The sequence below is a fragment of the Calliphora vicina genome, chromosome 1 (assembly GCF_958450345.1).
Source record: "Calliphora vicina chromosome 1, idCalVici1.1, whole genome shotgun sequence".
NCBI classification, from domain to species: domain Eukaryota; kingdom Metazoa; phylum Arthropoda; class Insecta; order Diptera; family Calliphoridae; genus Calliphora; species Calliphora vicina.
The window spans coordinates 125,100,037-125,124,905 of record NC_088780.1 but is presented as its reverse complement, the minus strand read 5'-3'; the positions used below and the strand labels follow the sequence as shown (position 1 = coordinate 125,124,905).

The following is a 24,869-nucleotide window of genomic DNA, read 5'->3' as shown; positions in this document are numbered from 1 at the left end:
GTTAAGCTTGATAAATGCTGTAGGAACTGGGCGCCATCAATTTCGGTTGTAAAAAAATGGTTTACTGAATTTTGTTGTGGCCATACAAGTACGGAAGATGCCAAAAGTTCTGGACGTCCAGTTGAGTTCTCTTCACCAGAAAAAATCGCGATATGGTGTTGGCCGATTGGAGATTGAAAATGCGAAAGATTGTGAATGCCATGGCTCAGTGGTTTAAATTTTGAATGATCACTTGGGTATAAGAAATCTTTCCGCAAGATGTCTGCCGCTTTTGCTCACAATTGGGTGCAGAAAAGGGAACATATTATGTATATGTGCAGTTTCCATGGTAAAAATCCATAAATGAGGCTACGAAATGCTCCCTCTTCCGGATTTAGCCACGAGTGACTATTTTTTTTGAAATGAATAAAAAATTGGAGACTAACCTGTGTTTCATTAAAAAAGGCACGCATTTTTCGACTAACCCTCGTAATACTCACATCTATTGTATAAAAATAAATCTAAAGTTCTTAGAAGTTTCTTTTTGTAATTTTACAATTTATTTTGTTGTTTATCTTTGAATGTAAACTTTATTATTTTTAAGTATCTGTATATCGAGGGCCTATATTCAAAAACCTCTATCTTGAAAACACAACTTTTAAGGAGAGTCAAAAACTGTTTTTTTCGCGTGTTAATTGAGTTATTAAAATTCGGTATTCTACAATATTTTTTAAAGCACCTACTGGATCTCACATATAATTGGTTTTTAAAATGTTACATTATTGTGGACTTTATGATAGAAATATTCAATGTGTATGTATGTATGAAATGATCAGATAGAGTGTTTTGCATTTTATTAAAAAATAATTGTTTTGATTTCATTTATTTCATCTGTTATTTAAGATAGCGTCTAATAATACAATATTAAACAAAAAATTATAAAAAAAATGTTTTTATTTTGCTTTTGTAAATTTTTTTGAAGTTTGATTGAAAAATTATTTGAAAATAAATTTTTTTGAAAGGATAGTCATAGGGTAACATAGAGATGAGACGTAATTGTCAAAAACCTATCGCTTGCAACAACAAAATACATGCTATTCAATGTATTTTGTTGTTGTATCAGACATATGATTTTTTTTATTTTTGTTTGACAATTCGAAGTGTCTCGTCTCTATGGATAGAGGGTTTTGCATTCAGAAAAATTATTTGTGTAAGATAGAGAAATAATAGCAAAAAAAAAAACATGTTTGTTATAAAATTCACACCATATATGATGGTATGAACATTTTAAGATCAAAAAGTAATTTTCGTGAAAATCAAAGATAGAGGGTTTTGAATATAGACTCTCGATATATTTTATAGTATCTTAAACCAATAACAACAACAATATTATTTATTCTAATTTTGTTCTACCTTTTATCTATTTATCTTTGCAGTTATGAAAAAGAAACAAAATCTAATGTAAATTTCTAATGCAAATAAACATGACAAGAGTTCAAAGGATTTTCAGATAGAAAAACCAACTACAAAAACAAAGAGAAATATAAAAATACATCCATAAAATATATGACAGTATATTTCTGTAGAAAACTTTAATGCATTTTACGCACAACTAAATGGCTTTTAATATCCATAAATAGAAAAAAAAATAAATAAAAAAAAAGAATCCCCATCAGCTGTAGTGGTCTTAGGAGTAGAGAGCAGCCACAGCAACGACAACAACAACAAAAACAACATAAAGTGGAGGAAACATCATTATAGTTTTAAATAAATTTAGCATGTAGTTTTATTTATGCTCCCCTAAACACATTCATATGCATTTTAAATATTTATAAAATCAACAGCAACAGTAGCAAGGCATTGGTTTTGAAAGGAGGATCTTTTGCAGCAGCACATACAGCAAAAGCCAGCAATCAAAGTAATAGCTTTTAATGTCTGTTACAGGATAATGTTGAGTATGACACAAAATCGAGGGGTCTCCACAACGTGTTCTTGAATACAACAAAACTCTCTCCTCTACAAAACACAAACACAACTTCCATCATACGAAACGACACAGTATTTGGTATGAAATCAAAGAAACAAGACTGTTGACGAAGAAAAACTCTAAAAAGCCATAAAGTTAAAAGCCACATATACACAAACCCAACTTGTTTGAGCCACAAGTGCTTAGAAAATACATTGAAATATAAATTCTTTAGTTGATGTGTTCACGAGTTTGTGTAGGAGACAGGAGAATAAATAGAAACAAAGAAGTAAACAGCAACCGCGGTTTCCGCATCCGCATCCGCATCCCTACGTGTGTGTAAGTTGGCGTAGACTCACTACGTTGAATAACACAAACACACACATTTAAAGAGTCTAAATTAAAAGAAGGAGAAGAGGAAGTGTATGATTGTGTAAAAACTGTTAGATCAAGTGTGTGCAGCTAGCAGTGCTGTGGTGCATTTAATAATTGTTTATGACAAGTTTATGTCAGCCTAGCAAAGGACACGTGTGTACTGCATTTGTCGCATTGTTAAATGATTTTGATATAAATCAAAAGCGATTCTTGTCCCAAGTAGAAACCTAAGCAACACAATAAAAGTAACGTCAATACATAAAGCGTAATAAAATCCAGGAATTTTTTTTTTGTTACTTTAAACAACAAACAAGCAGTGGCGTGTCTATTATTATGGCTCGTTTTATAACATCATCATCATCATCACTAAAAACCACTTCGACCTCACCAACGTCATCGACGTCGTCGTTAAAGCCAACATCCACATTTACATCGATTTCTTCCCACACGAGAACATCCAGAAAATCCCGTTATACCTCTAGCCATTTGTTTAACGCGTTCGCGTTTTTATCGCCCTCGTCGCTATCGTTCTCGTCGTTATCGCTGTCGTCGTCAAATGATTTGTATCGTGGTTTCCTCGCCACACTCGTCATACTGTTGCGTATGTCATCGGTGGCGTACGGCATAACGGATCGTTTAATTGTGCAAACAACAAGTGGCCCGGTACGTGGTCGTGCGGCAACGGTGCAGGGTCGTGAAGTGCATGTTTTTACCGGTATACCGTATGCAAAACCTCCTGTGGATGACTTACGTTTTCGCAAGCCAGTACCAGCTGAACCATGGCATGGCGTTTTAGATGCAACACGACTGCCAGCAACATGTGTACAAGAGAGGTGAGTTTGATTTTGATGTTGTTTGTTTATATCATGATGTGTGGGTTGTAGATGATTCATTTCAATATTTAAATTTATGTACATACGTAAGTTGGTATGACAAAGTGCAGGCTAAGACATGTGATTTTATGGGATGACATTTATTTTCATATTTATATACCACTCGCATCCCACAAAGCGGCCAAAAACCTTTTAAAGGAATAGAAAAAAAGTTAGATTTTGCAACAAAAAAAAATTTTAAAATTGTATGGCTTGAGTTACAAAACATTTATATTGATAGAAATCCCATTAGCGACAAAAAAGTTCTTGAAGGAAAAAAAATTAAAAAAATTTTTTTTCGAAAGATTGAAAAAATAGCTATCTAAACTATAAAATGTGAAATTTTGACCACCCTCTAGCTCAGAGAGTTCTTCACCGATTTTGTTGAGTCCGAATTTCTATGCATTAGAAATAACCTTGGTGCTAATTTCATCCCAATCGAAAGACATCGATTTCTAAAGTTGGTTCACTTGACATAAAATCCCCCCTTATATGTATAAATGGGCAAATCTAGGAGCTGTGACTCATTAACGATTATCAAAATTTGAGTTAAATTTGATGTGGATATTAATACTTGCGAAAGATTTATGCATGTTAAAGTGATTTTCGGAAGAAAGCCTTATATGGGAACTATAACTAATTATGGACGGATAGTTATATACATATTTATGTCGTATGATTTCTGTATATATAACGTTTATTTGTGTTGCATTTCTATCTACATTTTTAAGATATTTATGCTCGTTAAAGTAATTTTCGAAAGTTGGTCTTATATGTGAGTTATGGTCAATTATTGACCGACCAGCACAATATGTTTAGATGTCATTTCTTTTTATATAAAGCCTAAAATTCAAAAAACCGTTTTCAGTGATGTTCGTCAATTTATCGACCTGTAACTCTATCAGACTTTGTCCAATTTTTTGATACATTTCTATTGTTTTTGTTAACAATATCAAAAAAAAAAAAAAATTTATCAACTGTTTTGATTTTAGTAGCTTATTTTGATATGAAAGCCTATAAAAGCTTATACCAATTATGAAGAAAATTCAGTTCTTAACAAAACATGATTTTAAGTTTCCAAATCGGATGAAAATTGTAAAAATTATTCAACTTTTCATTAACCGACTTTTTAATAAACCGGTTTGTCGGTTAACCTAAAATTGGCTTTTTTTAGAAAACCGGTGTTTCGGTTACCGCCATTGAAAAACCGGTTAACCGACAATATGTAGAAAACATAAAATATCCAATAAATTTTTAGTTTTGACTAGTCAAGAATGGTTAATATTTAATAACTATAAATATGCAAAAGTGCTAAGTCCGTTTTATTTTGTAAAATTATTATCTCTGTCAAATGGAATTGAGTATAAATATGTTATTATATATTTAATACTTGTTGCAGCACGTTTTTTGTCTCTCCTGTAATGATAAATAAAATAAAATTTTAAGAACAGAATACACTAATGAAGTCAAATTTATTGATTTGATTCACCACTAAGTTTTTAATGAATCATTAGTAAGATTTTGCCTAAACTTCTAGAATTATGCGGAATTTAATTTTTCATAGTTTCATTGCGTGTAATTGATTTTGAAAAAGTTTTTAAGGAAACTCATCGTACTCTACTATTTACAATCATTGTAATTATTAAACATTTTTATTGAAATAGCTTCATATTCTATATCAGCGCAAAAAATTTTTGATATAAATTGTATAAAATAACTATAAAAAATTCATCAACACATGAGATTTACTGATTTTAGCCCAAATTTTAAAAACCGGTTTACCGAGTGATATAAACTGGTTAACCGAAAATCAACATTTCAAATTAACCGTTTAGCAAAAAACCGACATTTTGAAGAAAAACCTTTTTTTCGGTTAACAGGATTATACCCTCCTCCTAAACTCCTCAAAATGAGACAGGTTTTCTCGTTTGAAAGAGTGGTTTATTAATCCATTCAAAGCTCTATAGTACAGAATCAAATAATGGAAAATAAAAATGGTCTTGATGAGATCTTTGTTGCAAAAAATGGTGTTTGTTTTGTATGGAAAATGTTTATTGGAAATTTGGAAGAGGGTGGTTAAGGCTATTGTGATATTTATATAATAATATAATATTTCAAATCCGTGTTACATTGGGTCTGAAAGTTTGTTTAAAAATCTTTAATAAATATAAACTTCGTCCGGAGTCTTATCTATCCGTACCGGAAAGACAGGCTCTGTTTTGCAACAGGTGATCTGTTTTGTTAATACTTCTGAGTTTACACTTTTCAAAAGTTGTTCAATATCTGAATTGGAACTGAGCGTGTTTATTTTAAGACATACATATATGACTTTTAGATTGATTTAAAGCCGATACAATTTATGATACGTTAGCATTGACGGATTTATATATACTAGGATCGACCGGTGGCCGAAATTCGACCACTTTTAAAACGCTTTTTTACCACCTTTGTGGAAAGACGGTAAAGAAAGATATTGTGCATATCTAGAGAAAATAAGCTTTTCAACCATATATATTTCATCAATATTGGTGGACAATAACATACTTAAAAGTGTACCAAAAAAAACGTGTAGCCTATTTATATATAAGATACTCCTCATACTAAATACATATATCTGTGTTGATATAACTGTCGATATATTTGTTATGTTTATTTTACCCAATTAGTTTTAAAATAAAATGTTTCAGTTTATACATATGAGGCATTTCATATCAAGTGAACAAATCGATGTCTTCCGATCGGGTTAGTTCTATTGGATAGTAACTCAGACACAATTTTTCAACAAGATCGGTTGAGAACTCTCTGAGTTAGAGGGAGTCAAAATTTGACATTTTGGCCAAGAAGGTGTTTTTTCTTATCCATCTATCTTATTACCTATATCTTATTACCTATTGTTCTTAGCAAAAATGTGTCTCAAATAGCTTAGATAGCTCTTTCTTCAATCTTTCGAAAAAAATATTTAAAAAAAATAAAAAAATTTTAATATTTTTTTCCGAAATCAAAAAATATTTTGGATCTAAGCTTTCATTTGAGCAAAAAAAAATTTTGAAAAAAGGGCCCATATTGGAAAAAAAAAGTTCGATTTTGCAAAAAAAAAAGTCAAAATCAAGGAAAATGAAGACCTATTTGGTCGCTTAGTGGGATGCGAGTGCGATATCAATCAAAATAAATATTTTGTAACTCAAAACATACAATTTTTGACTTTTTTTTTTGCAAAATCGAACTTTTTTTTCCAATATGGGCCCTTTTTTCAAAATTTTTTTTTGCTCAAAAGAAAGCTTAGATCCAAAATATTTTTTGATTTCGGAAAAAAATATTAAAATTTTTTATTTTTTTCGAAAGGTTGAAGAAAGAGCTATCTAAGCTTTATTTTTAGAAATAAGGGCCCATTTAAAAAAAAATTCGAAAAAGTTTTTGATTTCGGAAACAAAATATTAAACATTTTTTATTTTTTTTTAATATTTTTTTTGCGACAAATTTTGCTAAGAATAATAGGTAATAAGATACCTAGGTAATAAGATACCTAAGAAAAAACACCTGCTTGGCCAAAATGTTAAATGTTGACCCCCTCTATCTCAGAGAGTTCTCGACCGATCTTGCAAAAAAATTGTGTTTGAGTTACTAACCAATAGAACTAACCTTGGTGCAAATTTCATCCCGATAGGAAGACATCGATTTCAAAAGTTGGTTCACTTGACATGAAATGCCCATATATGTATTTAGAAAAATGTAATCAAATTCCAAATTAATATACATATGTATAACAATTTTTGTTAACATCTTTATTATTCGAAAATAAATACCTCAATTCTCTTGCATCAAATGAAATGGCCAACAAATAAGAACAATTACCCCCTTAAATAAACTACAGAGAAACCTAACTGAATGCATAATCAATTTGGCAATATACCAAATTTAACTCGGATAATAACTATACAAAACAAAATTTTGCAGTGCAGTGAATGACGTCATTGAATTGACGTCACTACGAAAAGCAGTCTGCATGATAAATAAATAAAAACAACATGGTTTTATGGAACATACATATTTGTTTGTTAAATTTTTTTTCTTTCAACTTTTAGTTCAAAACATAAAAAAAACATGTATAAACAATAAAATATATGTTAAATGCTGCAAAAAGTTAAAAAAAAAGATTTTGAATAATATTTCTAGGGGTAGATCTTTAAAAAGTAGGTTAAACTATATTATAGAGAAAAGAAAGAGTACTGCTGCTACAAGTATAGGTTGGTTGGCTGTATGTTGGGGTAGTTTATATATGTATATAAGTATATATATGTATGAGAATATCATGCTTTGACTAATGCTGAACGTATGTATGTACAATGTACACAGATAGTACATACACAAGTTCTCAATGCATATTTGTTTATGAATCATGCTACTATTAAGGACCACTTGTTATAAATGCAAAAATAATTCTCAAAGTCTTTCTTTTTTATGGATTTGTTAATCACCAATGAGGATTTTGGGCTGCGTCGAGCGGGACCTGTTACTAGTGATCGCTATCACTATCTATCAGCCCAAATTGAATGATATTGCGATAGTGATGTGGACGATATATAGTTACAACAAGACGATGCCACATACTATGCAGCCTGTGGAACAATTCAATTACTGTATGAGATGTTTCGTTTTGGCCTCTTAGATCGTGAGATTTAACAGCATTGAATTTATTTTTATAGAGTTATTTGAAATTAAAGTTTTATGCCCACAACTCTTTCATTGAATTAAAAACTCAACGCTCTATTAACCAAATTAAGCTACTTTTATGCAAAATGGTCATGAAAAATTTCAAGAAAATAGTGCTCATAAAGATGTAATGAAAAATGTCGAATTTTTTTATTCATATCTGGCATAAATTGTTGAACTCCCTTTATCTCTTTCATCCACGCTTTTGTGTGTATAAGTTTAAAATCAAAACAATCGCATTTTTGCTTTAATCAAAACATAAACAACCACCGCATTCATGTGGTGGGAAGTGGTTAGTTTACTAACCACTATGATAAAAATTTTTGTTTCGTATAAATTTTTTTGAAATCGAATATTTTTGACTAAAATTTCTGACCAAACAACCGAAACGGCAAAGTAACACTGAATTCGATGAACAATAAACACTCTGTGCTTTTTTTATTGAATGCGTGAAAGTCTCTTAAAAAAACGGAAAACACTGACGGCAAAGTTTTGCAAAAAAATCATAAAAATATAATTGTTTAGCAAAATGGCAATATATGCCAATAAACTATGTTTTAAAGACTATAGAAAAGGTGGTTAGTAAACTGACCATTCAACCGCAAAAGTTATTATATCTGCAAATAAACATTTAAAAACATAATAGCGATATTAACAATCTTTGTGTATTGCAAATTTATATAATGGTGTATTTCTGTATATTTTTTTATATATACAATGATGAAAGACCATTTGCACAAGATTGTGAATTGTGCTATTAAATTCTTTTTTAAAGCAGCAAAACAAATCATAAAGCGATTACTAATATTATTCAAATTTTTCGTGTTTTTTTTAAGTCCAGATTTTTTTGCTAAATATGATATCGAAATAAAAGAATATCTAGGCTTACAAAAAAAAACATGAGTTTTTTTAAATTAAGGTAATAACCCGATATCAGATGAAGTCAAAATTGGTTTTCCTGTGATCTCATTACAATTTTTAGTATTTTCAGTATATCCTGCGCTCAAATCCTGCGAATCATTTTAAAAATATCTCTGTGCATAAAATTTGGATGAGGTTGGGATGAGAAAGACTAAAACACTTTCGTTAAAAACTTATCATCATTTTATCATTGTTGGGTGTAAATATTTTTGTCAAAAATGTGTAATTTGTACAGCATAATTAAAAATATTAACTATATAATTTTTTACAATTAGAAATATTAAGATGATTAAAAAAAAGTAAAAATTTAAAAAAAACGAAATAAACTTCAAAAAAATAAAAAATTAAATTTTAATTTAATTTATTTTTTTTAATGAATAAAAATAAATTTATGGTAAGTATATTGAAGTATGTATATTTTAGCTTACCTTAGTCTTCACCATTGTATACTTTAAGATAAACATTTAAAATATTTTTTGGTTAAAAAAAATCCAAGTTCGAAAATATTTTTCTCAATTTGGAAAGGTCTTTGAAATGTCTATCATTAGATATATATCATCTATATTAATGTAATCCAGATATAGAACCAAAATAGGTCATGGTTTTTTGCTTATATCTCATATTATGTATATCACTTATGAATAATAACGATCTGTAATTAGTAATAACATTTTTAAACTGCACACTGGGAAGTACTTGGTATACGTTGTTGTAACATTTCCATTATTGTCTTGCGGAATAAATTTTCGGTTGATACAGCTGCCGATGTCTTGACTATCACAATTACAGTTTTCATTTAAAATATTCTTCTCGTAAAATATCACTGGTAAATTTCACCTTGCTAGATTCTTGCATACAAATGTTTTCGTGACATTTTTTGGTAAGACCGAAGCACTCAAACATTTCAAAGAATATTTTCGGGAAAATTTTATTTCTCTAGGCTCTATTGTGCCTACAACATACATATAGACGAACATAAATAAAATCGTCTTGAATAGGACCCAGAATATATGAATGAATACACATTTGCTGATCTACGACCAATAATTCGATGTGTTATGAACGGAATGACAAAATCAGTATACCCCAATTTGTGTGTTGGTATATTTATGATTTGAAGAGGATCACCAGTTCAAGTTTTTCTGATTTTTTTTTAAATATGTTAATATGAGGTGATATATATGTATTGTTACGTTTTAAACTTTTTAAAACGCTGGTTTATTTCCTTTAAATAAACCGGATGCTTTTGATTGCAAATAAAAGCCGTTTAGTAGTTTAAAAATAATAACAACTCTTTATTTATTTAAAATGTACAACAACCACAGAATTAAATAGTCACTCAATGTTTTTTTTTTATACACGTTTATAAATTCGCAGAAATACAGACTCACTTTATAATGTACACGAATTCACTTCAAAAATACAGCACACTTTAAGGCACACTATTTATAACACTGCCATCTGCACTCTAGATTGCTCTTTAACTGTTAAAGCTCGTATATTCTAGAGCTTTCTAATACATACGACATCTGTGGTGTACTTTCTACAATGTTCTTTAACTGAATATTCGAATTCGAATATACGGTTGCAGCAAACAGCGTTGTCATACTTACGATCAATGGTCAACTGAAAGCTTTTATTCAATGTTAATAATGCCCACAGATATGTTACAGTTTGAGAGGTACTGCTAGTTGAAAGCATTATGCAACTTTTAAATCAGCCGTTAAAATCGTTATATTTGAATTCAAGTACAATTTCGTAACAGTATATATTAGGCCGGGTCGAATTGTATGGACGATCAAAAAGTAAAAAATCGTAATCTACGGGAAATTCTAAGAAAGTTTCATCAAGAAACCATAGGTCTAAAATCAAATCCTATCTTGTGCATTTCGTCTTTTATCCAATAAAAAAATTAATACTCAAATATCATTGGATAAAAGACGAAATACGCAAGATAGGATTTGATTTGTGACCTATGGTTTCTTGATGAAACTTTCTTAGAATTTCCCGTAGACTGCGTTTCTGCTATACGATTTTTCGTGAAAAAAAATCGACCCACCCTAATATATACTGCACTCCATTTAGGCTGTAATCAAATATATGAAATTAATATAATAATAAAACCAAAATATAATAAAACAACTGTGATAATGTTCTGATTACCAATATTTTATTTCTAGCAAATTGTTTATAATTTGCTTAATTTCTTTAATTAAATTAGTTAGTTATAAACAACATTGAATTAATTCTTATTATATAAATGTTAAAATAATTGAATTTAAATAAAAAAAAATATATTTCCATAGAAAAAAAAATTGTTTATAATAAATGCATTTTATTCTTTTTACCACTCTACTTACTAATTTAATTTATTTGTTTACTATACAATAAACAAACAAACACACATACAAACTAATTTAAGTAAACCCATCGTCCCACACTCACTCACATCGTCGTCATCAAAATAATTTTGTTCAACTTTGGTTTCATTGAAAACTGAGATCTTAATACCAGGAGCACAGAATTTCCACATAGCAGCGGTAGACATAATTTTTTTAAAAACAATTAATACTTGATTCACCCTGTTTAATTTTAGGTTTATCCAAAATTCCAAGCATACATTGGGGCGTTCTTATAATCGCATATAAACATATGCCTTAAGGTATGTGACACTTTTGCTGCATATCTAAAATGGTGGTTATTTTGTATGGATAGACATAAAAAATATAGAAATCTTTCCATCTGTAATTTCTGCGAGCCTGGTATTAAGATTTGTGATTTGTGATTTCGATGAAATCGAAGTTGAACAAAATTTTATTTAAATTTTTTTGATGACGTAGAAAAAGCAAGTTGTGTTGTTGTGTGTGAGAACGTGTACTTAATAATTTATATGTTATTTGTATAAAGAAGTACCTACCGTTTGTGAGGAGTATAAGTAGTAAATTTTTGAATAATAAAAAAAGTTTGTATAAAATAAAAGACAAAAAGAATTTAGTTTTAATTTAGTCATAATTACATTAATTTATTATATTAAATAAAATATATGTATATTTTATGTATTTTTGTTTCATTATTGTATATTTTATTTTACATTGTATTGTATGGATTAAATTATGGTATTACATAAGTCAACAGGTTCTTTTAAGGTTCAGTTTATCGTCACTATAAACAATAACCAGAGAAAATAAGGAAATAAAATATTTGGAATGAAATATATGCGAAATGATTTCGCAAAAGCAGTACTCTGTTCTTATTGTGAAAAACATGTGAAATTCATCTGGCAACCTTATTTTTCCACACCAAATAACATAAGCAGCACTTCTTTCGCACGAAATTAAAGCCAACAGCTGATCATTTGTTGCATATAAAATGTTTCGCACGAAAAAACCATAATTCGCAAATATGAACAGAGTACTAGGCTTAAAGTTATTTATGAAAACTCTCAGCATAACTTTAGGTTAATAAATGACTGACAATGCTAATAGGGGTTAAAAATAATAACAAACTATTTAAATATTTGAACCACTAAAATGATTTTTTACTACATATTTTATTTGGGAAATCTTGAGTGATAAAACTTTTTAATTTTTAATTTAGAAAACCACAAATGTTATCAGTCCATGTAAACGGCATAATTTATTGGTTGCAATCAGCATCGTGCTCCAGATCTTTTATATATACCTCCATAATGTTTGATCCAAAAATCCTTTTTGATCTCTAGATCCTTTTTGATATATAAATCCGCGGCAGTTTCAAACTAAAAAGAGACATAACAAAACATAAAATAAATAATTAGGTAAAATAAATAAATACAACTTTCAGCAATTGTAAATAGGTATTCACAAGGTCCCTTATCATGTCATATTGTCATAATGTCCTAATATTTCACAATGATTTAAAAGTGTTGTTATTGCATTTCAAACAAAAAATTTCATAAAAAATAGTACTATGTAAGCTATGTTTATTGTGTTGTCGTAACCAACCAGCAGAGACCTGCTCCGAAAGCCTAAGAGTCAGTTAAGCCGAACCGTAGAGTCGGGAAATATAAGGATATTATGACAATATGACTAATAAGAGACCTTGTGAATTGACCAAATATGTATCAAATAATTCATTTCATGTGCTTTCCATTGGTATGTAATACTTTAAAGTTTCAAACGTAAAATGTTTGTATTATTTATTATAATAATTATTTAAGCATACGGTCTTTTTATAAAAATCTTTTAAATTTATTTCAATATTTCGCTACATCAATGTGTATAGTGTTTATAAAAAACGGACTTTTTAAAAAACCGGTTTGTCGGTTAACCGAAATGGAATTGAGTATAAATATGTTACTAAATATATATTTGTTTTATTATTCATTGAATTTCAACCCAAAAGTGTAAATTATAAATTTTTTAATTAAATATTTGATAATTTTGAAATTTATTAGTACCACAACTTTATGATATGAAACAGAAAATGTTCAAAGTCCCAAAAAAAGTACCTATGTAATGCAATCGCACTTCTTCTTAAATGTGATTATTTGTCATTATAAATCATACCAAATAAGTAATAAAACTGCATTAAGAGATTTCAAAAATATTTAAAATCAAGGATTTTAGAAAGTATTTTGTCTCTCCAGTAATATTTCTGAAAAGGAACCTAGCACGTTTGTATATTATTGATTTTGAAGAAGTTTTTAAGTAAACTCATTCGTCCTCTACTGCTTACAATCATTGTAATTTTTTAAAAAAAAATTATTGAAAGAGCTTTATATTGTATATCAGCAGTTTTGCTTGAATTTTTTTCTAGTTTCCGCTCAATGTTTCACTATGGTATGATAAATGACTATAAAAACATGAGATTTATTGATTTTAGTCCCAAATTTTAAAAACCGGTTAACCGAGTGATAAAAACTGGATAAACCGGTTAAGCTACGTTTCCGCATACACCGTAATCGGCACCGAAAACGAAATTCCATACATTTGCACCGAAAAAAAGTTTGTTTCAGAACATTTTTTCGGTGCAAATTTATGGAAATTCGTTTTCGGTGCCGATTACGGTGAATGCGGAAACGTAGCTTTAACCGAAAATAGGAATTTCAAATTAACCGGTTCGCAAAAAAAACCGAAATTTCGAAGAAAAAACGGTTTTTCGGTTAAACGGTTTATAAACACTAAATGTGTAGCATCTTTAGTTTTTGTTATTTCAAATTATTTGTGTATTAATTATAAAGTATATGAAAATTTAAACCTTTTTACGTTTGAATTCAAATAAAATTCGAAATAGATTGAATTTCGAATAACAGAAAAACTTATTTCTGTGAAATTTTATCTGGTTTATTACGTATAAATTTAAGGAAATTATTTTAAATAAATATATGTATTTTACAAATTGAAACCACTTAAAAGTTTGCAAAAAATTTCGAAGTTAGAATAATTTTGGAACTGATATCAACATCTTAAATGTTTGCTTTGCGAGAAATATACCAAAGTTTATTAAAACCTTAGAAATTGACTTTTTTATCAATTGTACTATTATTTTAGTTAGGAACATCCATAACATTTTTTTGGGGCCACCCTAATAAATATGTATGTATACGTTTATTTACTTAAAAGCACCTTCACACGCACAACATAGTGCTAATCAATACATTTAACGTGTAAGATTTAATATTAATAACCCAGCAGTTTGAAAAGTGTCAATCGGAAACCATACATTAGCTATATTACTACTTGTACAACTAACTAGTTCAATGTGGCATAGTTGGGGGTAGTGCACTAAATGTTGATTGAGATCAGCATTGCACTATCACTCACTAAAATTGCAAAAAATTTAGTTTGCACTATTTTTTATCAGCTTTAGTGATAATGCTTATTTCTTAACTATCACTAAAAAAAATAGTGATAGTGATCATTTTTTAACTATCACTAAACGAAGATTTAGTGCAAAAATCTGCACTACAATTAATTAGTGCAAAATTTTAACCTGCAATCAAAAAAAGGCTGCATTAAACATACTATCACTAAATTTTCAAAATGAGTAGTCATGAAATTGTAGAATCCAAATTCGAAAAATAAAAATCTTAAATATTTTTTGTTATTTTTAATGAAATATTTGTCATAGGTTTTAAATTAGTGTACAGAAATAAACTTAAACCATTTTGAACTTAAAAATTTAGTGCACAATTTGAAGTTGCACTCAAATTAGTGCATACAAAAAAGTTGCAATAAACTGATGATTGCATTTTTTTAAATCAACTAATTTTATTTTGAGTGCAAAATTTTTTAACTCACTATCACTAATGTTTTGTGAGGCTGCTAATTTTCAACTCAGCACTAAATATGAACAAAATGATTGCACTAATTTTGCACCATCACTAAGTATTAGTGCAAACTGCAAAATTAGTGCACTAACCCCATCTATGCAATGTGCTAAAATGGTAGTTTTTGAAAATAAATTTGAGGAAAATAAAATCCTTTAAAATAAAACAACTTCAATGACCATATGTAATGCTGAATGTGGGCGTTCGTGTTTTAGTTCTCACTGATGATGAAGAAAATGAAAAAATTGAGATTAGACTCTTCACTACTTAATAGTAGTTCTCAGTGACTAACTAATTCGAGGTGGCGGAACTAGTTCAATGAACTGCAGGGTAATTGCAGATATTTATATGTGTGTGTATTTATAAACTTAAATTACATTAAGAAATCGTAATCATCAGTTAAGAATTGATAAATGGTCGGATCGATGGAAGAATGTATTGCTACTTAAATAGTTAGAAAATGTATTTATGTGTTGTAAGTGTGTGTATTGGAAGGTAGGGGAAATGAGGCCTGAATGATAGATAATGAAGGATGAGAAACTTAACAATAGATACATATCAAGAACCATCTACACATTGTTGTTATTAAATTAGTACAGCATGGGGTCGTGTCATTAGCACGCCAACATAATTATGATAAATTTTTAAATGTGTAGATTTTGAAAGTTTTTTTGTTTGTCTATATGATGATGACCTGCTGACAACACACCCACAATAGACTAGATAAAATTTAATTTGATTTAGGGATATTGCGTAAAATAATGTGCTTAATTGGTTGAAATTAAAGAAAATTTTTATTATACAATAATTATTCGACAATTGCAATAATTATATAAAAAATTTTTTATTTGATTCCTTATTTAATTTTGAATGATTTTAAAAGTGACACAGCTCAAAACTGATTTTTCGGGTTTATGTGAGAGAATCCATTCCAAACATGACAAAAAACAGCACTTTTCGGATTTTTCATTTCCGATTTTAACCAAATTTATTTATCAAATCATACACTTGTTGACTGAAGACCCTTTCATGTCCATGCAATATTAAATGTTATTTTATTCGAAACATATGTCCTTTAATGTTTAATGAATAAATTTGTAAATAAAGATGTTTTTGAGATTTATAACTCAAGAATTAAACTTTGAACTATTGAAGGACATGTGATTTATTCATGGATATCTAATTATCTATCATTAGATATCCATGAATAATGGATATCTTATCTATCATTAGATATCCATGAATAAATCACATGTCCTTCAAAAACCTTTGCAACGACGTATATACATAAGACCATAGTAAGTTGGACCTACAATGGGTCAAAATCGGAAAAAAATATTTTTTAAACCGAATTTTTTTTCACCAAAAGTTTTTTTTCGCTAAATATTAAAAAAAAAAATTAAATTTAAAAAAAAAATTCGAAAATTTTTTTTTTTCCAAAAATTTAAAAAACAACTTTGGAAAAAAAATTTAGTTTACCTAAAAATATTTAAAATTTTTATTTGAAGTATAATTTGGTGAAGGGTATATAAGATTCGACATAGCCGAATATTGCTCTCTCTCTTGTTTTTAATCAATTTATTTACAATTTCGAGACTTAACAAAATTTGAACGGAATCTAAAGAGAATAAAAAAATACATTTTTGAAATAAATTTGTATATTTATGGAATTTTGTCAAAAGCAAAAATCGGAATTTATCGGATGCATGACTTAAAAATGCGGAATTTTTTAAAATTTGTAGCTTTTTTAAAAACATTTGTAGAATATAAAGTTATACAAAGTATTGGCCGCTGTTAAGTATGATCTTTTCCCAAAATATGAATTCCGAGCCAACTTTTGAAACTCTGTTCTAAGGTGAAGCGTATCCCAGAGAAAGTGTTCTGCATCGATTGAAACAAATCATTCTAAATAGTTCTTAACAGATATCGCATAATGTGGCTGAGCGTTCTCATGATGGAATATTACGGTTTCATGTCTGACCGCATATTCTGATCGTTTTTCGGCCAATGCTCGCGTCAAACAAAAATTATGCATTCGATATATGTAGGTTCCATGTCTGATGGCCTGGCCAGTTTTCAGCAGCTTATAATAGATAGGACTCTTTTGCTCCCACCAAATACAGAGCATTACCTTAGCGCCACGGATATTTGGCTATGGTATCGGCTTCATTTTTCATCGAAAGTGCAAAAATTATATTTTTTATAAATCTCAAGCATCATTGTGCCTTTCAAGGTCTCTCGACTTCAAATGGTATGGTTCTCAATTTCCATGCTTTGGATGAATCCGTTTTGAAATTACTGCTTGAGTAGCTTCCAATGATTTGGCTAGCTCTTGTTGAGTTTGACAACAATCTTCATGGAATATTGCCTTCAATTCTTGGTCTTCAAACATTTTTGGCTGGCCTTGACGATTTTTGTCTTTCTTGTCAAAATCGCAGCTTCTGAACCGCACAAACCATATCTCGCACGTTGAAACCGATGGAACACATTCACCATAAGCTTTGGTGAGCAATCAGTGTACTTCAGCCGCACTTTTTTTTATCAAATTAAAGAACTAAAGAAAAACTTCCCTCACATGACGCGGTGTTGGCACAAAATTTTCGAAGCAAAAAAAAATTTGTTGTTTACACTAGAATGTTGAATAACTAAGTGAGAATAAATGAATTAAGTTATTAAAAACAAAAACCGAGTTCAAAAGATATGTTAGCTATTGTTTATCCCGCATTTTTAAGACATAATTACATCCAATATATTAAATTTTCATTAATACACAGAGAATACTGATTCGTGACCTAGTGACCGAATTTTGCAGTTGCGGCTACAAAATGTTGGAAGGTGTAACAAAAGTTTGATTGCTACAACCGAAATTCTTCTTTATCAACTGACTTTCAGTTGATAGAATAGCAAAAATCTATGTGTGCAACCGATTCATTCGATTGGCAACAACTTCGGTTGATATCACGAATCTGTTTTCTCTGTGTATAGATACAGAAAACCTATTTATTTGTTTAATTGAATATTGAAGATTTTCATTAGAAAATACTGTTAATATATATATATGAGTTTCTATAGAAAATAGTAATCTATAGCAGAAAATCATTCAGAGTCTATCAGCCCAATTATGAATAAAAATTGCCCGGGAGTTTTTCCCCTTTTCTTATTTTTCCTATTCAAATTCAATGGGAAAAAAACTCGCGGGGAACAAACTCCCGCGGAATTTTTTGTTCATAATTGGGCTGTATAAGAATTTGTAAATTAATCTTTGTACATAAAATACTGAACATTTTCTGAAAACATCAAATGATTCTCGAGAGTACAATGGTACTTTTCATTATGAAATTGTATCAAAAAACGTTTCCATTGCTGATTAAAACACTTATTCTTGATAACTCAATTCAATAACTTAATTGGAAGTCGATCCCACAACACACAACATTTTCCAGCCATTCCATATGATTTATAATTTAGCAATAAGTGCTGCCCTAGTGGGTAGAACATATACATTAGAGTGACAGCCGATTTTTTTTTTTTAGATTTCAAAGAGTGCCGGGTGGAATATTGTGACACTAGGCCTAAATGTTAAGTGCTGAAAATTTGAGCCAAATCGGGCAACGATTTCTGGACGCGCATGGAGGTCAAAGTTCAGATATATGCAAAATTGTACTGTTAATATGGAATAAATAGGTGAAACTCGTTAGCTTTCTGCATTGTTTTCTAGAAATATGTAGATTTATTTATATTAATGAATATTACATTAAAAAAAAAGTTTTGGAAATTAACCCTGTATCTCCTTTGGTTCAAAATGACCCAAAAACTGTATTATCGCTAAAATTAGAGAAAAATGCAAATTTTTCAGTTTTTGAAAAAAATTTGCTACTAAATAAATACTTTTGCAATTGAATGCAAAAGAATCGAAATATGTACGTAATTATCGTTGTAATGAGATATAAATGACAAAATTTGATTAAAAAATGTTAAAGTTATTACAAATTCGCCAGACCATTACCGTGTTTCAGACCACTTGAACAAAAAATTTAGAAAAAAAATTTAGATATTTCGAGAAAAATTAAAATAAAAGCTCATTTTTACTTAAAATATGTCCATATTTACTTGTATATGAGTTTTTGTCTTCGTAGGATACCGTTAACCTATTCGCAGGTATGGCCAAAAAAAATAATTTTTTTAACGGCTGTTTCAAAACTCCATTTTCAAATTTTTAAAAATTTTGTTAAACAAATTTCAGTTTTTTTCGATCATCACATTGGGGTTTATTGAGATCAAAATAGGGAATAAAAATATGAAAAAATTATGTCAATACCTCTTACAGTTTTTCCGTACCTGCGATTGAAATTTTGCGTTTTTCAAGAAAAACTAATTTTTTGTCCATATTTAGGCGAATGAGTCCAATTTCCTTACTGTTATAAATTTTAAGTAAAACCTATTCATAATATTATAGTCCTTGTAATTTTAAATATGTTCTGAAAGTTTTACTAAAATCGGAAAACGATAACCTTTGAATCGTGAAGGTCAAATGCCAAATTTTTCAATATTTGGAATTTCAAATGAAAAGATAGCGAAATGTTACATATTTTTGGGCCGATTTTCATGAAACTTGAGGAAAATATATATTGGGGTCTAGCATTTACAACAACAGTGCAAAAATGAATTTTAACCTTTAAGAGGACTTGGGGTCAAAACGGTTGTGTTTTTCTTGATTTTAAAAGTTGAGAATAATTTGGACCCCAAGTGCTGCTAAGGGTTAATTTCCATTTTAGTGCTGTTATTTTAAATTCTGGACTTTATGTTATATTTTCCTTAAGTTGCATTAAAATCGGCCCAAAAATATATAACATTTCGCTATCTTTTCATTAGAAATTCCAAATATTGAAAAATTTGACTTTTGACCTTCACGATTTTAAGGTTAACGTTTTCCGATTTTAGTAAAACTTTCAGACCATATTTAAAATTACCAGTATTTTAATACTGTGAATAAGTTTTACTTAAAATTTATAACAGTAAGGAAATTGGACTCATTCGCCTAAATATGGACAAAAAATTAGTTTTTCTTGAAAAACGCAAAATTTCAATCACAGGTACGGAAAAACTGTAAGAGGTATTGACATAATTTTTTCATATTTTTATTCCCTATTTTGATCTCAATAAACCCCAATGTGATGATCGAAAAAAACTGAAATTTGTTTAACAAAATTTTTAAAAATTTGAAAATGGAGTTTTGAAACAGCCGTTAAAAAAATTATTTTTTTTGGCCATACCTGCGAATAGGTTAACGGTATCCTACGAAGACAAAAACTCATATACAAGTAAATATGGACATATTTTAAGTAAAAATGAGCTTTTATTTTAATTTTTCTCGAAATATCTAAATTTTGATTCTAAATTTTTTGTTCAAGTGGTCTGAAACACGATAATGGTCTGGCGAATTTGTAATAACTTTAACATTTTTTAATCAAATTTTGTCATTTATATCTCATTACAACGATAATTACGTACATATTTCGATTCTTTTGCATTCAATTGCAAAAGTATTTATTTAGTAGCAAATTTTTTTCAAAAACTGAAAAATTTGCATTTTTCTCTAATTTTGGCGATAATACAGTTTTTGGGTCATTTTGAACCAAAGGAGATACAGGGTTAATTTCCAAAACTTTTTTTTTAATGTAATATTCATTAATATAAATAAATCTACATATTTCTAGAAAACAATGCAGAAAGCTAACGAGTTTCACCTATTTATTCCATATTAACAGTACAATTTTGCATATATCTGAACTTTGACCTCGATGCGCGTCCAGAAATCGTTGCCCGATTTGGCTCAAATTTTCAGCACTTAACATTTAGGCCTAGTGTCACAATATTCCACCCGGCACTCTTCAAAATTTTAACAAAAAATTTTTTCCATACAACTGATTGTCACTCTAATATACATATTACTCCTACTATACAATGCGTAGACAGACAACAAACTATTTACGACAGACTATTTACAATCATTCTCCACATAAATATACACACACCCACAGTAATTAAAAGCCCTTTATTTTATTAACGATTATAATAAAGTTGAAATTCCTGAAAGTCTATTAAAGATATTGTATCATAAAGTAAAAAAAGGCGGGTAAGGGAGAGAAAAACGGCCTTTGCAATAACTTAATTAGTTTTTATACATAAAAAATATTTATATTTAGAGCAATAATTCACTAAAGATACATACATATTTCCATATTATTAATAGTTTCCTTAAAGTTTTATAGAAACGGAATTATGAATTAATTTTATTCATTTCTCATTTCTTATTAATAGATACGAGTACTTCCCTGGCTTTTCCGGTGAAGAGATATGGAATCCCAACACAAATGTATCAGAAGATTGTTTATACATGAACATATGGGCTCCAGCAAAAGCGCGTCTACGACATGGTCGTGGAGCCAATGGTGGTGAGGTAAGTTTTATTTCCATCCACTAGCTTTAAACATAATTGGTTAATTCACAAGGTCTCCTATCATGTCATAATGTCCTAATATTTTACAATGGTTTGAAAATGTTGTTATCAAGCTAAAAATGTACTAAAATAATACTACTCTGTTAAGCTGAGCCATCGAGTTGTGAAATATTAATACATTATGACAATATGACATGAATTGACCAAAAATATTTTTGGTTTATACATACATTTGAATGAAATTGTATTTGAATTTTCTATTTTTTTAGCATTCGTCTAAAACCGATCCCGATCATTTAATCCATAGTGCAACACCCCAAAATACCACAAATGGTTTACCCATTTTAATATGGATCTATGGTGGTGGCTTTATGACTGGTTCGGCCACATTGGACATTTACAATGCCGAAATTATGTCAGCGGTGGGTAATGTGATTGTTGCCTCATTTCAGTATCGTGTCGGTGCATTTGGTTTTCTACATCTTTCACCGGTTATGCCAGGTTTTGAAGAGGAAGCGCCCGGCAATGTTGGTCTCTGGGATCAAGCCTTGGCGTTGCGTTGGCTAAAGGAAAACGCTCGTGCCTTTGGTGGCAATCCCGAGTGGATGACTCTGTTTGGTGAATCAGCCGGTTCGAGTTCGGTAAATGCTCAACTAGTGTCGCCGGTGACCAGAGGTCTAGTGAAGCGTGGCATGATGCAATCGGGTACCATGAATGCACCCTGGAGTCACATGACTTCAGAGAAAGCTGTAGAGATTGGTAAAGCTTTAATAAACGATTGCAATTGTAATGCCTCATTGTTGCAAGTAAGTTTTACTTCTTTAATTACACTGTCCAACAAATTGAGACTTTTTGATTGGAACAGAATAGTGACCCTATAATACTGAAAGGGCATGTTGAGATAGATAACTTATAGTCCAGCTGGTCTGAATTTATTTACAGTAGGTCAAAATTTTAATTTTTTGATCGAAGGTAGCATTATACTAACTGAAAAAAATGTTATGAGTTAATATCTGAGAGAATTCTTATTGTCAGAGTTATATTGTGGAATTTTATGAGGATCATTTTTGTGGAAGATCTTAACCCCCTATCTCCTATCTTTAGGGATAAAATTGACCACATTTTCGAGAAAATCGAAAAAAGTCCTTTCAAAAAGTACATTTAAGTATTTAAGTATTAAAATATTCTACGAAACTTTTTGCCGTAAAATGAGGAGATATAAGTTTATTCTACTATAAGTTTATTCTAAACAATTATCTACTCGACATGCCCTTTCAGAATTATAGGGTCGCTAGTCTGTTCCAAAAATGCTGTTGGACAGTGTTATGTATACTACTAATTTTTATATTATAATATGTGAAATTATAATTAATTAAATCGTGCTTTTACTTTTAAATTTGTTTTATTTTATTTTCGTTATTATTATTTTGTTTGATTTACTTAGGATAACCCTCAATCGGTAATGGCCTGTATGCGTTCGGTGGATGCTAAAACAATTTCAGTACAACAATGGAATTCCTATTCGGGTATTTTAAGTTTTCCCTCAGCTCCCACTATTGATGGTGCATTTTTACCGGCTGATCCCATGACTCTTATGAAAACAGCTGATATGTCCGGTTATGATATAATGATTGGAAATGTCAAGGATGAGGGTAAGTTTTACTTAACTCTGTTACTATTTACATACTAATAAGCGAATAGCGTTAGACTTTTCTGTTTGACACAGAGTGAATAATTGTCTAAAGGAAAAAAGGGAATAAATCTTGTACTCCTACATGAATAGTCCGAATTTAATAAAACTTCACACGGGTAGATTAGAAGGTTTCGAAATTAGGATTCACAGTGATTAGCTTCACATTGTATCTTGTAGGTTGGGTAATGCGTGTTTAAATTTCAATTAATTAATTTTTCACTTGGAGAAGACAACAATGAACATATTTGGTCAATTCACAAGGTCTCTTACAAGTCATATTGTCATAATGTCCTATTATGTCATGACTCGGCTTAACCACCTTTCAGGCGTTCGGTGCACAGTGGCTCATTATCGTTTTTCATCGGCCAAAACTATGTAACTTTTTAACCGATAGAGGTATTTCCGAATTTTTCTTCTGATGGACAGATATCTTCTTGAGTTTTTGTCCAGTTTTAATTTCATTAAAATCGGTTCAGAAGTTGTTGAGAAATTTAAAGCTAAATTTAAACAATTTTTATAGCATTTAGTATGAAAATGCGGATATTTTTATTTTTTGCATCAGCTTTACTTATAAAAAAGTTGTAAGCAGATAAAAATAAGGAAGTGACATTAATTCAGTTTATATAAAATTTGGAGCAAAATTTGTGTAGCTACCTATATAGATTAACCATTTACGACCGATAAAGTATAATTTCATTCAAATGAAAAAAGTGTTCAACAAACATGTCAAAACAGGTCAACAAGTATATATGGGCTTCAAGAAGACACTTTGGCCTTTCTCCTGGTATTAAAATTTGTTTAACCCCTTTTGACCCTAAGCACTTTTATTCCACTGAAATTAAAATTTGACTAAATTATAGTACCTGAGAAAAAAAATTAATAACACATCAGGTATAAACGGTGCAGTGACAGGTCATACCAGTTCTTAAAGACTATTATCCTACAAACATAGCAAAAAAAATCATCCAATTATCAATAATAGTTTGCGAGTAATGATAATTTACAAATTGATCAAATTTACAAAAATCACATTTTTTATAAAATTACATATAATATTTGAGTTTAATAGCATGCCACGCACACAACTGACAATATTTTTATCTAATTTTTTGGCTACCATAGTTTCAGTGTGTTTACAATTGAATGGCATTAAAATTTTCAAAATCGGAGTTAACAAAGAGTTGGACTTTTGGCCGATGAAATTGAGATATGAGCCACCGTGCGGCGCAGGTCTCCGCTGGTTGGTTATGACAACAGAATAAACATCGCATACAGAATAGTATTATTTTAGGAAATTTTTTGCTTGAAAGCCTATAACAACATTTTCAAACTATTGTAAAATATTAGGTTATTATGACAATATGACATGATAACAGACCTTGTGAATTGACCAATATAAATGGTTTCTTTTCAGCTCTATAGCTTTTGAGGCCAGCTGAAAATGCTCTACTTTATATAGTCAATACAGTTCAGTCCGTACACTTAACTCTAGACTGAGAGAATCCATTACTCTATATTCTAGAGTCTAGAAGATGAAGTGTATGGATCTTTTTTGAACTCTCTCACAATTCGTATATCTTCCT

General features: G+C 29.8%; 1 protein-coding gene across 1 annotated transcript in view; it reads left to right on the top strand.

Moving 5' to 3' along the window:
* The first annotated feature begins 2,638 nt into the window (after positions 1-2,638).
* Positions 2,639-24,869, top strand: part of Ace (Acetylcholine esterase) — a 146,814-nt gene continuing 124,583 nt past the window's right edge. Inside the window, exons 1-4 of the mRNA XM_065515739.1 lie at positions 2,639-3,153; positions 21,455-21,593; positions 21,863-22,399; positions 23,038-23,245. Of these exons, the coding sequence (XP_065371811.1) occupies positions 2,654-3,153; positions 21,455-21,593; positions 21,863-22,399; positions 23,038-23,245 (1,384 nt within the window). The 5' untranslated portion in view covers positions 2,639-2,653. The remainder of the gene's footprint in view (positions 3,154-21,454; positions 21,594-21,862; positions 22,400-23,037; positions 23,246-24,869) is intronic.